Source organism: Pholcus phalangioides, unplaced genomic scaffold (genome assembly GCF_987345545.1).
Source record: "Pholcus phalangioides strain wild (caught in Gottingen) unplaced genomic scaffold, Ppha-v1.0 ptg000015l_1, whole genome shotgun sequence".
NCBI lineage: Eukaryota > Metazoa > Arthropoda > Arachnida > Araneae > Pholcidae > Pholcus > Pholcus phalangioides.
Window position 1 is genome coordinate 74,680,327 of NW_028301608.1, and position 14,820 is coordinate 74,695,146.

At 36.4% G+C, this 14,820-nt stretch overlaps 3 protein-coding genes across 6 annotated transcripts in view; all 3 read right to left on the reverse strand.

The window, feature by feature from the left end:
* LOC149076673 (large ribosomal subunit protein uL23-like) overlaps positions 1–6,274 on the reverse strand; it is a 141,931-nt gene extending 135,657 nt beyond the window's left edge. For 2 of the 4 annotated variants that reach the window (XM_089244283.1, XM_089244282.1), the window contains exon 1: positions 5,941–6,274. In XM_089244283.1, the coding sequence (XP_089100409.1) occupies positions 5,941–6,003 (63 nt within the window). In that variant the 5' untranslated portion in view covers positions 6,004–6,274. The remainder of the gene's footprint in view (positions 1–5,940) is intronic. The other 2 variants (XM_089244285.1, XM_089244281.1) reach the window with 2 other exon arrangements.
* A 1,523-nt stretch (positions 6,275–7,797) lies between these two features.
* On the reverse strand, positions 7,798–13,411 carry LOC149076675 (uncharacterized). Its single transcript, XM_089242288.1, has 4 exons — positions 13,313–13,411; positions 10,108–10,272; positions 9,589–9,759; positions 7,798–7,865 (listed from the first exon to the last, which is right to left on the reverse strand). Exons 1-4 carry the CDS (start codon positions 13,409–13,411, stop codon positions 7,809–7,811), a joined length of 492 nt encoding a protein of 163 aa, XP_089098414.1. The 3' UTR covers positions 7,798–7,808.
* Positions 8,530–9,195, reverse strand: LOC149076676 (uncharacterized). The gene has a single exon (XM_089245366.1). It carries the CDS (start codon positions 9,193–9,195, stop codon positions 8,530–8,532), a length of 666 nt encoding a protein of 221 aa, XP_089101492.1.
* Positions 13,412–14,820: the final 1,409 nt, after the last annotated feature.

The window sequence follows — 14,820 nt, forward strand, 5'->3', positions numbered from 1 at the left end:
ACTCTGCTAATTATGTAATTTAAAAAACAAAAGATTTTCGGTGAAATTCACGGGCCATGTTCACGCTTCATTTAATCTCTTTACGATCACGGGCGTAATATAACGTGAATAATTTAGTGAACTAAATTCAAACAAGTTCAGTGTGTTTTTTTTTCCATTTTCTTCACCATCGATTGCTTTATAGCAACCCTATTGTAAGGAAGGTTATTTTTTCCCCCTCATACAATGTATTACTTTTCTAATTTTTTTCTTTCCCTTTCTTCGTTTTTCTAATGTGCGGTTAGGTTAGGACAAAGTTACCATATTTATCGCCGATTCATTAAGTTGTACGTGAAGTGGTTAAGGAAATCAATGTGTTACCTCAACGCATGAGACAATGAGTCAGTGGGGGAGCGAAATTAGGAAAGCCACCATTTTTTTTTCCCGCTTTAGATGCAAACTTAAGCTTTAAATTATACATTAGTACAAAGAACTTGAAACGCTTTTAAATTTAAAAAATCAAATTAAATTCATTTTGTTTTTAGTTGAGGTTATTTTTTAAATTAAATTAATTACTTTTCAATTGATTCATTTATTTTAATTTTTTTACTAATTTAACAAAAATGTAAGTACAGTCAAACCTGCATAAGATGGAACCACAAGAAACTGAAATTATTTTCCGCTTTAGACAGGTTTCCGTTTTATAAAGGTGCACCTAAAAATACAGGGTGATTCAGAAAAACTTTAAAACGTGATAGTACACAACAATACAAACAATTGTCAAAGAATGCATGGACTAACATGAAATGCAAACACTCTAGCGTGTTTGGGGTCATTCAAGTATTACGTCAGCATCGATGGTGGGGGGGGGGGGGTGTTCCGATTTGCTGACTTTTGCTGACAAGGGGGGAGGGGGGGTTTGGATGATACTTACGTAATCAACCACCCTTTATGAAGATATGAAATATTCGTAATGGCATCTTATTCGGAGCGCCAAAAACGAAAAAACCTTTCGATAGTTATTGGGCACCTGAACTGCCATTCTACCTATTGATAAGGCCCCTACAGCAGGGTTTTCCAACCGCTGTCCCGCGGAACCCTTGGGTTCCATGAGATCTTTTTTGGGGTTCTGCGGAATCAAAAGGGACGGAACCCCAAAATTCCGGAACCCTGGTAGCTTGAAAAATTTTCTTGTTACTGTTTCACCTGAAGCAATTTTTTATTTCTATTTCTGTTGTGAGAACGGACACTCTAAAATAATTCAGAGAAAATATTGGATAATCGACCAGTAGAAGACAAACAATATTCTTATTGGTTCCTTTCTTTTTTTCTATTCTCGCACACAAGTCCTTCAGACAACAACAGTCAACATGACTTCCTGGGAATTGGTATTCCCAAAACTCTCAAGAGACCTACATGAGGATGTTTATGAGGGTCTTCCTTCAAAGATTCGGAAGTATTAAATTGTTCCTTTGCATTCTGTGCCCCCACCAGATTCTCCCATGATACAGATTCGTTACCACAAATAGAACCTCGTTTACACAACGTGCAAGAAGCCACGTCAAAACGTCGTATGAGGGTGAAAATCGTACAATTGAAACTTCTTTGAAAATGACCTCATCCCATAGACCTCACAGAAAATATCACAAAAATTCAATGGTTTCAATTGCATTTTGTTTGTTATATAATAATAATTCTTAAGAAAAATTAGCCGCAATATTAAATTTTTCAAAACAATATTATAAATTACTTAAATAACTAATTCGCATTTCATCACCGTTCCTTAAATCCTGAGTATTCTTATATTGCTCTTCCGAAGATTTGAAAAAAAAAACCGTAACTTTTCACTTTTTTGAAAAACTTTCCATATCTGAGCAAAGCAGATAATAGTTGGACCATGGAGTGCAACAATTATGTTTGCGCTTAAGTGCTCTGGAACTGTGCCACGCATCACTCCAGTGATTCTTAATTATGCCTCGGATGACTTACGTAATCTGGAAATGTTCCGCGGGTAACTTTAGAGATACGTAGAACCGCACTGGGGGCCGCTTAAGTGCTCTAAAACTGTGCCACATGTCACTCAAGGGATCCCTAAATGTGCCACGGATCGTTTAAGTGTTCTGTAACTGTGTCGCGGGTTAAGTGATCTTTAAATGTGAAAGCGATCTTTGAGACCTACCTCAGTGATCTGAAAATGTGCCACGGGAAACTTAAATGCTCTGAAAATGTGCCATGGGTCATTTAAGCGATTTGTAGATGTGCCGCTTAGTTCATTTTTACAAAATTAGGTTTGAGGGGGGGCAAGCCACATCAGATAAACTTCAGGGCCACATTTGGTCCGCGGGTCAAGAGTTTACTATATATGGCTTAAAGGATGGGTCGCAATGAATTTCTTAAAGAGAAATTCTGAGTTCTTACCCTTCAAATAGCATTTAAATTAACAGAAATCGATTATAATAACATATAAAGGTATTTTCTTTCGAAATTTTAATTTTTTTTTAAATATTTTTTGCATTAAAAATGATTTTTTTTTCGTCTGGGGAGAGGGAGGCGCACGAGCCCCCTATGCCACCCTCCCGCGTACGTTTCTGATCCCACCAGTATGCGTTAGGAGGTGGGGGCAGTGATGACGAAATTTTGCTGACAGGGGGGGGGGTTAGAGTTTTGCTTACTTTTGCTGACAAGGGGACATAGGCGTAAACTTATAAAAAATGTTGGGGGGGGGGCGCCCCCCCTCAAATAATGGAACCTCGTTTATACGACGCGTCGTATAAACGAGACTTCGAATTTTTTTTTCGAATATTACTTCCCCCCCCCCTTTTTTTTACAGACGTTTCCCAAAAAAAAGTTTTTTGTAAAAAATCTGTCGTTTTGATCCAAAATCTTATGCTTGAGGAGAAATATTATACTCTCATAACATTACCGTTGCTAAAGTCTCAAGCAATTTTACGGTATTCATTTAGAGATTTAACAGAAAAAAAAGTGTTATTTAAACCTTTTGTAAAACGTCCTATACTTGTTTGTTTTGCTTTTGGTTTCTATATATATAAGCAAAAAGTAGATGATATATTGAGTTCCGTTGTTGAAAGATTTTTCTCTTAAAGAAAGAACTAATAGTGTACATGTTTGCTATCAGCAGAGGGCCGGAACTAGAGAGGAGGGCAGAAGAGGCAACTGCCCCGGATGGCAAAATTTAGTGGGTGGCAATTTTAGGGGGGAACAGAGAACACCGTTACAAAATTATCAAATGTGGGGGCGGCAAAATCATATTTGCCCCGGTCGGCAAAAATCCTAGTTACGGCCCTGGCTATCAGCATACCATAGGCCGTTCAATAATTATTTCAGTACCTGTCAAAATCTATTGAACCAGTCAATCATCTTAAATTTTATGGCTTTTTCAGTAAAAAATATGCATGAGATCAGTCGATAAATAATAACAGTCGATCCCGCTTAGTTTTTCCGCTTATAACGTTTTTTCATGATGTGTTTTTGAAAACCGGGAAACGCTGTATTTCAATGACACGGTTTTACCAATTGAAAAATTATTTGATATTCGATTGATAGAAATGGTGTTTTCCAAAGACTTGGGAGTTCGAATCGAAGTGAAAACGTTGATTAATTGAAGTGTATACAGGCGGGGGCCCTGGGTAAAGCGGGAATTAGAAGGCTCTTGCGGAAAGAGTCAAAGATGTCAATTAGTCAGTGAATGTATGTTGTTTGAATTTCGGGGGATCAAAGTTATAAAGGCTTCAGTTGCCCATGTAAAAATTAGGCCCTGTATACAGGGATAATGTATAGGAATGTATAGCAACTGAGGTCAAACGTCGTGAAAATGAGTAAGGTCAGAAACGTAATAGGGAGGCGTATAGGAAGGGTTCCATTATATTTTCCTAAATACAGTAAAATCTCCACAAATGATCACCTGTACTCAGGGCCGTCTTAGGAGCATCATGGACCCCCGGGCCAAGTGATTTTTCTGAGGCTCTACCCGGCAAATTCTCGAAAAATTTAACTACTTCTCATCTTTCTGAGGCCTCTCTCCTCGTGAGGCCCCCGGGCCGTGCCCGGTTGGGCCCATGCGTTAAGACGGCACTGCCTGTACTCAAACACAAATATGCATCAGTGGTCGCCTCTATTCGACGTAAAATTTCTATGGCGGAGCCCCGTAGGCCCTCCTCTTATATTCATTTATCGAATTTACTGATTTATTTTATTTTCTTAGAGTGGCGGCAGAGCCCCCGGTGCACGGAGCACCGGTTCAGAACCGCTGCTTCAGTGAAAAGTTTCCCAAACGTTTTGTTCCATAGCTCTTCTTTTAAAAAAAATTTATTTTTCATCTCTTCCAACTCAAGCCCCAACCATAGGATCCTATACTAAACCCACAGCTTCTACCGACCCTCAGGACCCTCATCGTCCCCTTCCCCCAGGGGGGCGATATTTTGCACTTTGGAAAACACTGCTTTAGTGGCCATTCTTGGTTATTATATAACTTGATTTAATGAAAGGTCACCCAGTGGAAGAAGGGAAATTTGAAAAAATGAGAAAAACCAGTGGAGAAGGGATCTTTTTATTTTTGATTTCTTTTGCATTATTTATAAATTTGTTGTGAATAGTGCTGTTTTTAGCATTTATATATTTTCAAGGGTGTAGCGGGGGGGGGGTACTTGAGGGGGGTCTGCCTCTCCCCCCCCCCCGAAATGCGAGAAAATGACCGAAAAAAGGGAATAAGATGGCCAAATCTATTGTTCTAACACTGATCCCCAAATGAAATTTCTGGCTACACCCTTACAATTTTAACCTCTTTTTAGCATTAATGTGTGTGTAAATTTATGTAATTGAAAAATTTTCAGAACTGCTATTTTCAAGTTGTGCAGAAGATTAATTAATTTTTTATAATTTTTCAAATTAATATTGCTCGTAATACAATAAAAGTTCGTTATAACGAACCCAGGACCCCCTGGGTTTCCCCCCCCCCCGGATCTCATGAATCCCGAAATCCCTGGGCGGGGTTACGAAAACCAGTATATACAAAGAATACAAGTAAATCCAAAAAATATATACAGTATATACATCTTTATTTATTTCAGGGTTGAACAAATCCCAGGCGCCAGGTCACCATGGTGACTGGAAAATCTGTATTGACGCCTAAAATTTTGTATATGTGGTTGCTAAATCAGAATCTAGGGATGGCTCAAAATTTTCTGATTCCATAATTAACTGTCTTTCAATATGGAAAGGAGCAGAGCCGCAACTGGAGAAAGCAGGCGGGTCTGGTGCTAGAGACGCTGGACCATAATGGGAGTCAAATTCATCTTTTAACTGTTTTACTTTTACTAAGGGGAGCCAAAATTCCGGCTTGCCCCAGGTAACAAAGTATCTAGTTGCGGCCCTGGGAAGGGGTCATCAATTCCCAGAAAGGTTGAAAAAAGATGATTTAAGACACTTTTCTCATGAAAAAACCATGCTTGGCTCCTACGGAATTTGACTGGCGCATAAATTTTTTTCTGATTTGTCAAGTCCTGTATTTATTTATATTTTATGATACAGCGTGTATATTTCCCTCAAAATCAAATTACATTTCACTCATTTAAGATTTATTTTACTCAGGTTTTAAATTAGAAAAAGTGTTTTTTAGTTGCATAAATTTCTTAATAAAAACTCGATTTAAATATTGTCAGTTTTCGAAGTTCGCAAGCGAAATGGAGTTTAAGTTTTTCCTAAATAAATTTTAAATATGTTTGAAAAAAATAAAACATGCGGTAAGTTTTATTAATTTATTGATATGTCTAACAGGAAACACAAAATTACTTTACTACGCTTTATTGATTATAAGTATTAGAGAGGGCTGAAAAATACTGTATCTAGATTGTTTTTGAAGATTCTGAATAAATTATCATTGAAGAAAATGCTTAAAATGCATGAATTTATCAGAAATGTGTAGCTATATTTAATATTGCTTACTTTTTCTGTCAGGAAACTGCGCGGAATCACGAGGAACTTTTCCGTTTTCTTGTAATACAACATGTTCTACTAACAGAAGGTTATACTGTACATGCACAACCGAATGTGGTCCACACAAACCATAAAATACTGTGGAACTGCCTATCTCAACATTTGTGGGGTTTTTTCAGGGAAAAACAAGGCGTTTACTTCAAGGGGGCCCCAAACAAAGCTATTCTTATTCTGCAGAACCACAAACCCCGTCTATAGCCGATTTTTTCACCACCGTAATTTCTTTGTATTCCAACTAGGATCATCTATGGAACTGTTTGTGTCGGCGTCTCTGTTTCGCTGATGGCCATCCATTAAGCGCAAATAAAGAAACAGAAGAGAGAGAGAAAAAAAAGAAAGCTTTTACCAAAGTCCTGACCGGCGCCTGCAGCGTCAAAAAGAATGTAGTGTTTATTTTCGGAGACCCTGGAGTCCCCATACGGATGCCTCCAGGTAAGACGCCTTCATATACGAGCGGAACCATCAAGCATTCTGGTCCTCGCCGAAGGGTTGCTGCACGAAATCGTCGCTTCGGAAATGACCGCCAAACAGAGGGGAAAAAAAATCGCGTCGGTAAATCTGGCATAGCAACCTAACAGAATTCCCCGCGCGCTAAAAATGCTTGGCAAAAGCGTATGGAAAATTCAATTTGTGGGAGAAACAAGGAATTTCAAGGAACGGATTTACTATGGGAAATAAACCACGTTTCACGAAATTATGATTAATCACGAAATTATTGGTAAACAACAGGTTGAATTCGTAACAGTTCGTGTGATGACGATCAAGTAATTAATCTTAAACACAAAAGTATATAGCAAAAAAAAAATTCTTAACTTTTTTTCAGTTTTTTGGTGAAAATAAAATATTCCTATATATCCCTTACCCCGATCCTTAATTTCCGGATAAAAGTGGCATACAAAAATATATATAGTCAATTTAGATTTTTCTGGATATTAAATGAAGAAAATTTCTTCTGGATATTAAATGATTGTGTGAAGTTAAGGATTTGATAAACTACTGCCTCTAGATATTGGAAATTTAGTAAAAACATTCTTAAATATTTTAGGAGCATTTATTTTATCAGAATTTTCTTCAGTAAATTACAAATTCTGAATAGCACACACAGGTTCAGTAATGTAAATTGACGAGCTCAATGAGTGAATAAATTTATTTATTAAAAAAATATTCAAACATAATGTACATAACTGATGAAAGCAAGATTTTACAAATATCATTCACAATTTCACATATTTTTCTACACCATGTAATCAATTATTACGCTGCTTACTAGAGTACCAGTAAACTTTGAAAATTACAAAAAAAATATGCTTAAATAATAGAAATATAGTTCTTTTCTTGAAACTGTGACCCAACAGCAATTAATCTGGAAAAAAAAAAATTATATATATAATATATATAAATATATATATATATATAATATATATATTCAAAAGCAATACTTTAAGAGAGCCAAGATAAAAACTCTACTGAAAATTGAAAATTACAATTATGCCAAAAAAATAGTCTACGCGTACATGGTAAATACCCATATTTCGTTATCTTTGACCCTAGTAATAGGTCAATACAGGGGCGCAACAAAATACTTTGTCCCCCCGGGCAAGCCAGAATTTTGGTACCCCCTTGCATGTAGAAACAGTTAAAGGGTGAATTCTGCACCCCTTCTGGTCCAGCGCCTGGGGCGCCAGACCCACATGCCCCCCCCCCCCGGTTGCAGCCATGGGCCAATAACAAGCTAATCTTAAAATCCTAATAAATGTATAAAAACATCACCACATTAGGATAGATAATCACCAATAAAATACACACATTGATTCCTTTTAATAAATACATTTGTCTGTAGCTAGTATCCTCCGAACCAAGCTTTCTCTCCTCATCTAAAAAGTAAACAAATAAGCAATGACGAGTAAAAATGAAACACAAACTTTTCTTAAAAATATAAAGACACTGAGGCTCTATAACATTATTAGATTGACAGAAATGTCGGCTTTCGCTTCCTCTCACAATCTACCTGCCTTTTCATGGAATTACATTTTATTTGTATGTATTTTTTGATGACCTTCATCTTAACATCACAGCAATTTGGCAACAAGTGCTCCTCAGTTGCCTTCAATAATTTGGCAACAAATTCTTCAGTTATTTGAGCTTGGCCATTGAGTATTTTCGAATAATTTACTTTAATATTCTTTTCAACTTCTATGCAGGTTAAAAAAATTTTTGCTGATTCTTTGGTAAGGCCTCCCATATCTGCATATTCTAGAAGAAGCTTGTCATTGTCAGCAATGTGTTGTTCACCTGTACACTTTATTGCCCGCTTCACCTGTAGAGCTGTAGGTTTTTCCCCTGCTTTCCTCCTGACTTGCGAAAATACATTTTCTAGTGCATCTGTGCTGACTCGCCCAGGGAGAAAGAAATCGTAGCCCCGCAGGAAGGATGCCTCTGGCAGATGAATGACGGACTGTGTGGACATTATTAAGCCAGTATTTAATGGCTTCCAGCCCTTACCAAACACAGTGCTCTGGTTAATGTTAATAAAGGTTTTTAAAAAGAAATTTTGACCACATGGTTCCTAGTAGTTATGCAGCACTTCCTGTTTCTCGCTGACATTAACTCGAACCACTGGCTAACAAGACGTAACCACCAAGCTGTGGTTAAAGCTTCTACTGGCAATTTCTGCAGTGTTACTGCCTGTTCCAGGGCAGCAGCAGTTCTAACTGACATTAACTGCACTGCCAGAGCAACATTCATAGTGGTGAAGTGGCTGGGAAAGAGGTGATCATAGCTTAAATGATGTAAGGATCTGAGGCATGTCATCATATCCACTTCTGCTCGCCAAAGCTCTTTGATGTAGCCACCAGAGACTATATGAGTAGGGAGGCCTTCAGATTGTGCAACAAACTCTGGTAAGTGAATGCAGTGCCTCAGAGTTGCACTCCTTATATTTTTTATCAAATGAGGAACATCTGCTATTACAAAAACATCTTCATTCCTCCAGCTGAAAGAATTAACCCGATTATTCCTCGATACCTGCACAGACAACGATTTCCAAAGTGAAATACTGCACGATGCCATGTCAGAGGCAATGGCTCTAACCGTCAAGCCAATGGATTCAGCTGCTGAAAAAATGCTCATCACACGCCCCTTCAGCTCCTCTCCTTTGATTGATGGCCCAGTTACTTCATGGGCCACTACCTGTTTCCATGGCATCTGCAGGCCCGTCAAAACAAAAACAAGTGAGTGAGTGCCACCTCCAGGTGAACCAATAATGGCTTAGCCGACAAAAACTTTTTTATATGGATCAAAGTCAGGTGAGCCCGATATGTCCATCTCGTCCAATAAAAGAACACAGTCTTTTTGAGCTGGAGTCATACTGCTTGTTTTAATTTGCAGTAATTCAAAAACATCATGCAAAACTCCATGTTCAACCTGAATGCTTGCAACTTTGCGATTAATAGTGCTGTATGAGGGAGCAGGATACCCAGTTGACCTCAAGTAATTGTAGCCATGCTTGCCTAAAGCAAAACGTAATTTTAAGCCCCGAACAATCTCTGCACTAGATCACTGGGAAATGGACTTACGGTTTTGCCCCAAGACACTAACTTGCTCTGATGACAAGAATGTTCCCACTTTGTTGTTTATGCACTCCAGATTTTGCCTTAATTTTTCATTTTCCTCTTGCAACTGCCTAATCTGAGCTTGAAGGTCTTCTGGGTTTTTTGAGGTTGACGGTGCTACCTCCTTAATAGGTTCCCTAGTAATGCTTTCAAAATGCTGTAAAAGAAAGAAAACATTATTCTAGAAAAGTGAAATTAATAGACCCGATAAATAGTTTAATAGGGCTGAAGTTGTTTTATAAAATGTTTGTGTTTCTGAAATTAAATAAATGGTGTGAAGGTTTGCATTCATATTTCATTCGCCACAGCCATTTGTGCAAGAGAATGCAATTCTTTAATAACTGTATCCCGATTATATTTAGTATTATACAAATTAGCAGCACCAAAAAAGTAAGAACTGTTAATTTTTGGCCATAAACCTTACTGAATGAAACAGTTAACTAGTGTATTTTCTGGCTTTATAATGACAATTGAGAAAATAAGGTTATTTGAGAATATCACATACATAATCATCACTCAGAACTTTTGGAAGGCCTATATTCTTCTTCCGTTGAGGAGTAAGAAGTTTCGGTGGGTTAGGAACCTGGAACAAGGTTGGCACAGCAGTTTGCTTTAACTTCTTGCAGCCATCTTGCCTTTTCAACTCATACTGGTTTTCTTCAAAATGTACCTAATTTAAAAAGGGGCAATAACGAAAAATTACCACACAGCTTTTTTCATACCTTAATTCAAAGTAATGTCAGGTAAGTGCATATTGCATCACACATAAGAATGATAAAACAGCATAACATACATATTTTTAAGTGATTAATATGGTACAAATATTAACGTCCAAAACAGTCAAAATTCCTTTTAAGGGATACACATCTGTTTTTCAAAGATGAAAAATTCTTCCCCAATTTCTCAGAATAGGAATTAAAATCTTCATTAACCATCATAATTAATCTCTAAATACTGGATACTCATGGAATTCTTAATACCTATCCTTAAAGTATTTTCTTCAATTACAGTAATGGGGATGTCTGAATCTGCTCTAAAATAACGCATCTGAATTTCCAGTAAACATAGTAAATAGCCTATTGATATCCTAACAGGATCTAAGAAGAAACCTAATCTAAAAGGATGCAAGCACCTTTACTTTATCACTAACAAACGTTGCATAGATTTGGACCTCCCGCAGTCTTCCGTACTCTGCCACGAAGCTGGGCTAGAAGAGATCTCATCAAAAGGATAAGTCCAGTGGCAAATTTCTGGTGCTCATTCACTAACAAAACAGTGTAGATTTGAACCTTCCGCTTACGAAATTGCCTAGATGTGTATTGAGTGAGCTGTGTAATATAGAGCTTTTCTATGAATTTGTGAAAAAGAGCTTGAGATGGACGATCTGACTGAAATCTGTAATCCCTATAAAACACTCCCTACTAATCCCTGCCATTCACAATACTTGCTCATGAGTCTTTTTCTTCATTTAGTTAAAGGAAAAAACAATTACTTGTAGCAGGACTTGACAAATCCCACCAGGGCGCCATGGCGATGAAATGCCATTACAAATTTTATAAAGTAAATCATGTGATAAGTAAATTTGAGTCTTTTAATTTCAAGGCAGCATGTGTCTCTTAAAGTAGGAAAAAGATATAGAAAGTTGAAAAAAAAAAAAAAAAAACATTATTCATTACCATTTTATTTGAGATTAAGATCACCCTTGACTCCTAAGAAGTTTGACTGGCATTAATTTTTTTCCCTCTTGATTTGTCAAACCCTGACTTACATTTTTTTTGTTTGTTTACATTTTATATTTCGTATATCATTGAATCTATTGTGTACTTTTGTTTTACACATTAACAGTTTATTATTACTTCCATAATTTTTTTCATGCATGGTTATTTGTTTCTTGTTCAACGAAATTATCCTTTAATTAATCAAATTAGCAGTACATCTAAATGGTATGAACAGAGTTTTTGGAACATAACCAAGGTTGTGTGATGATAAAGGAAAAATATCAATGGGGATGTATTCCACATACTAGAAAGATAGGATGCAACAGTTCATATCTTTATCTTTAGTATATATTATCAGTGTGCTTAAAATCTGGTCAATGAACTTAAAACCATTTTCATGAAATGGGGAAAATTCCACAGATGAATAATTATAATAATACCACTTAAAACAATGGAGGCAGCACAAAATTTATATTGATGTGCAGTGTTTTGTGTGATTTGTTGTGAATTTGTGTATTGTGATAACGGACATCAGAAATAAGTGAATGAAAAAAAAAACTGATTTTCAAAAAGGTTTTTCTTGCTATCATTATAACGTGTTTCGCAATTGCATATCTATGCAATGAGATATGGTGGTGACAATTGACGAAACTTCGTCTACGGAAAATTATGCACACATTGTTGAGCTTAATACTCATTTAAAAAAGTAATTGTTACGCATCTTTTGTATCACACTTACCAGAAAATCTGTTCATGCTAATGTCAATGTAAAAAAATATTAACATTTATAATGCGTTTTGACGGTTATAATGTCAATTTCTATTTTTTTATCTTTGTCACAGTAATTGCTAATTTGCCTCAAATATTACTCTCAGAACATGTTAAATAGATAACAGACTGCAAAATAAATTCAATTGAATTTTTACCTCATCAGTTTTTTAATCTATGGCTTTTTTTAATTTGCTGAGCATCCAGTGTTAGAAGCGGCAGGCTTTTCAAAGCATTAAAGGGATAAATAAAAGTAAGATAGCAATATAAAAAAACAATATGTTATTGAACATTGAAGTTATTTTCATGTGTCTGTATGGTGTTGGGTCTGAGAAAAAAATGTCAGCATTTCTGCTTCACAATACTTAAATGCATTTTTCTCAAATTGGTTACTGGCGAATGATTTGACATTGTTATGCAATTTTTTACACTTACTAAGCTATTATAGGGATATAGATAGAATTTTTGAGATTCATTGAAAATTTTAAAAATGTTTAAATTTAAGAAAAATTATAAAAATGTCTAAAATTTAAGAAAAATTATAAAAATGTCTAAAATTTAAAAAAAATAGAAATTTTAAATTCCGAATCAAATTCAAATTTAATGGGATTAAAATTAATTTATTGTTTATTAAATTATTTATTTGATTTTCAGTGAAGATACAATTTTAGCTAATTACTCCCAATCTGCAAGCGATAAGTCGCCAAACCAGCAGAGCTCACTACAGCAAGCAAGGATGATTGAAGAACCGATTTCCAACTGATTTGAAATCACCTTGTTCCCTTAGTTGAAAATGCCAAAATTAAAACATTTCTATTTTCCACAGAAATATCACATGAAATTTTGCCTCAAAACATAACAAAATAAATTAAAATTCATTATAACAGTAATTCGTCGTAGTAGCGATAAATCGCCAAACTAAGAGCCGAGAAAGTGAGCATTCCACGATAAATTCGTAAATAATTTGAATTTAAATTAGTTCTCTTGGTCAAAATTATGTACCTATGCATCTTTTCTCTTAAATCAAACGGAACAAAAAACCAGGAAAATGATTGAAAATCACCATAACTTTTATATCTAAACACAACACGTGAGCAATGGCGCCAAATATCGTCTGCTACCTCCAAACGATTTATTTTTTCATATAGTTCTCATTTAAAATCATTATCACAAATACGATTTTCAAAAAATAAAATTCACACAGAATAATTAAATTTAACTCACTTCACACAGGCGAGCTCCGTTTCCTGGTATGAAATTGTCTCTCCTGGAGTTCACGATCCACTTCTCGCGTCGTTCTTTTTCCGCCGGAAATCTAAACATTGTATAAAACCTTTTTTGTCGGAATTGGAACACTTTGGAGCCGAACAACAAGGCATTTCTGAAGTTATTTCACGAAAAAAATCGATAAAAACAACTAAAAACGCAATAAATTTAACTAATATATAGGAGCGTTGAAAGGACCCTACAATGCGATGATAGTAAGCAGTGCTACAAAAAGGACCAGAATGCCGCATGCGCCAGCCTGTGTATTAAGGAGTTCTAACCAGGGCCATCTCGCTGTATTTTTTTAACAAAGAACATTCTGGAACAACGACAACCCAGCAGGCAACGGCAACGCAGAACACCACAGTGCGCCGGCAACTTATGGTCGGAAAAAAGTCGCCAAGTTGGCGTGTCCCTTATACCGAAGCTGTTCCCATTTTCGAAATAGACTTGCAATGTGTTATGATAAACAACTTTGGGTTGGGTTCTTTAGAAATTACAAAATACTGTTTTGCTGAATTGGGTTTTCCATGTTTTAACTGGAAAATACAGTAAAACCTCGTTAAGTCGTCATCCTGATAAGTTGTCACTCCGGTTAAGTCGTCATTTTTCTTCAGACCCTTCCAGCTCTCATAGACCACAATGTTATTAAACCCTCGTTTACTCGTCGTTAATTTCTGTTAAGTCGTCACTATGAAAAAGTTTGAGAAAGACGAACGGGCTATTTTTATGGCTCCCATTAAAAAAAGAACTTGGTAACAGCACTGCCATACGTTTAAAAGTCACCATAAAATTCTATATACCCAAACGGAACAGTTTAAGTAACGAAAGTTACACTGGGGGAAGTTCATTTGCCGACTAAGGTTATTGGAACGTTGGGGACTGTTCAAGCTAGATCTCATTTCTGCCTGGGCTCCATTGGAGAAACTGAACCGCGAGGCACCCAAGCTCTGTCGCAAGAAGCAACGTAAGCACTTTGCAGGGCATCTTCGGCAAAACCAAAATTTATTGATACGTCAAAGATTACATATAGTGAAGGGAAATCAAAAATTATGTAAATTGAAGAATCAAATTAATCAAGTTAAAGTGCAACGCGCGCAGGCACGGATAATAAATAATCATAGAAAGCATGGACTCTACCAATTTAGGGCTTGAAATTTAAACAAAATATTGTTCCGGATAATTTTCCACAATACTTCGATGTCGCAAAACAAGAAGCGGTTCGACGGACAAACACAGATTTATTTACAGAACAGCAATTTACACGTATTTACAAGCTAATCAGAGAGCTAACAACTTTCTTGCAAAGTTTAAACGCAACTGACTTCAGCAATAGAGTCTGTCTATTCGAGTCTCTTTTAGCCTGTCTAGCCTCTCTGAGTCTCTCTCAGTCTGCCATCTTGTGAGCACCACGGTATTTATAACCCGGATAGAAACTTCGAGATAAAGAACATTCCACAAAATTT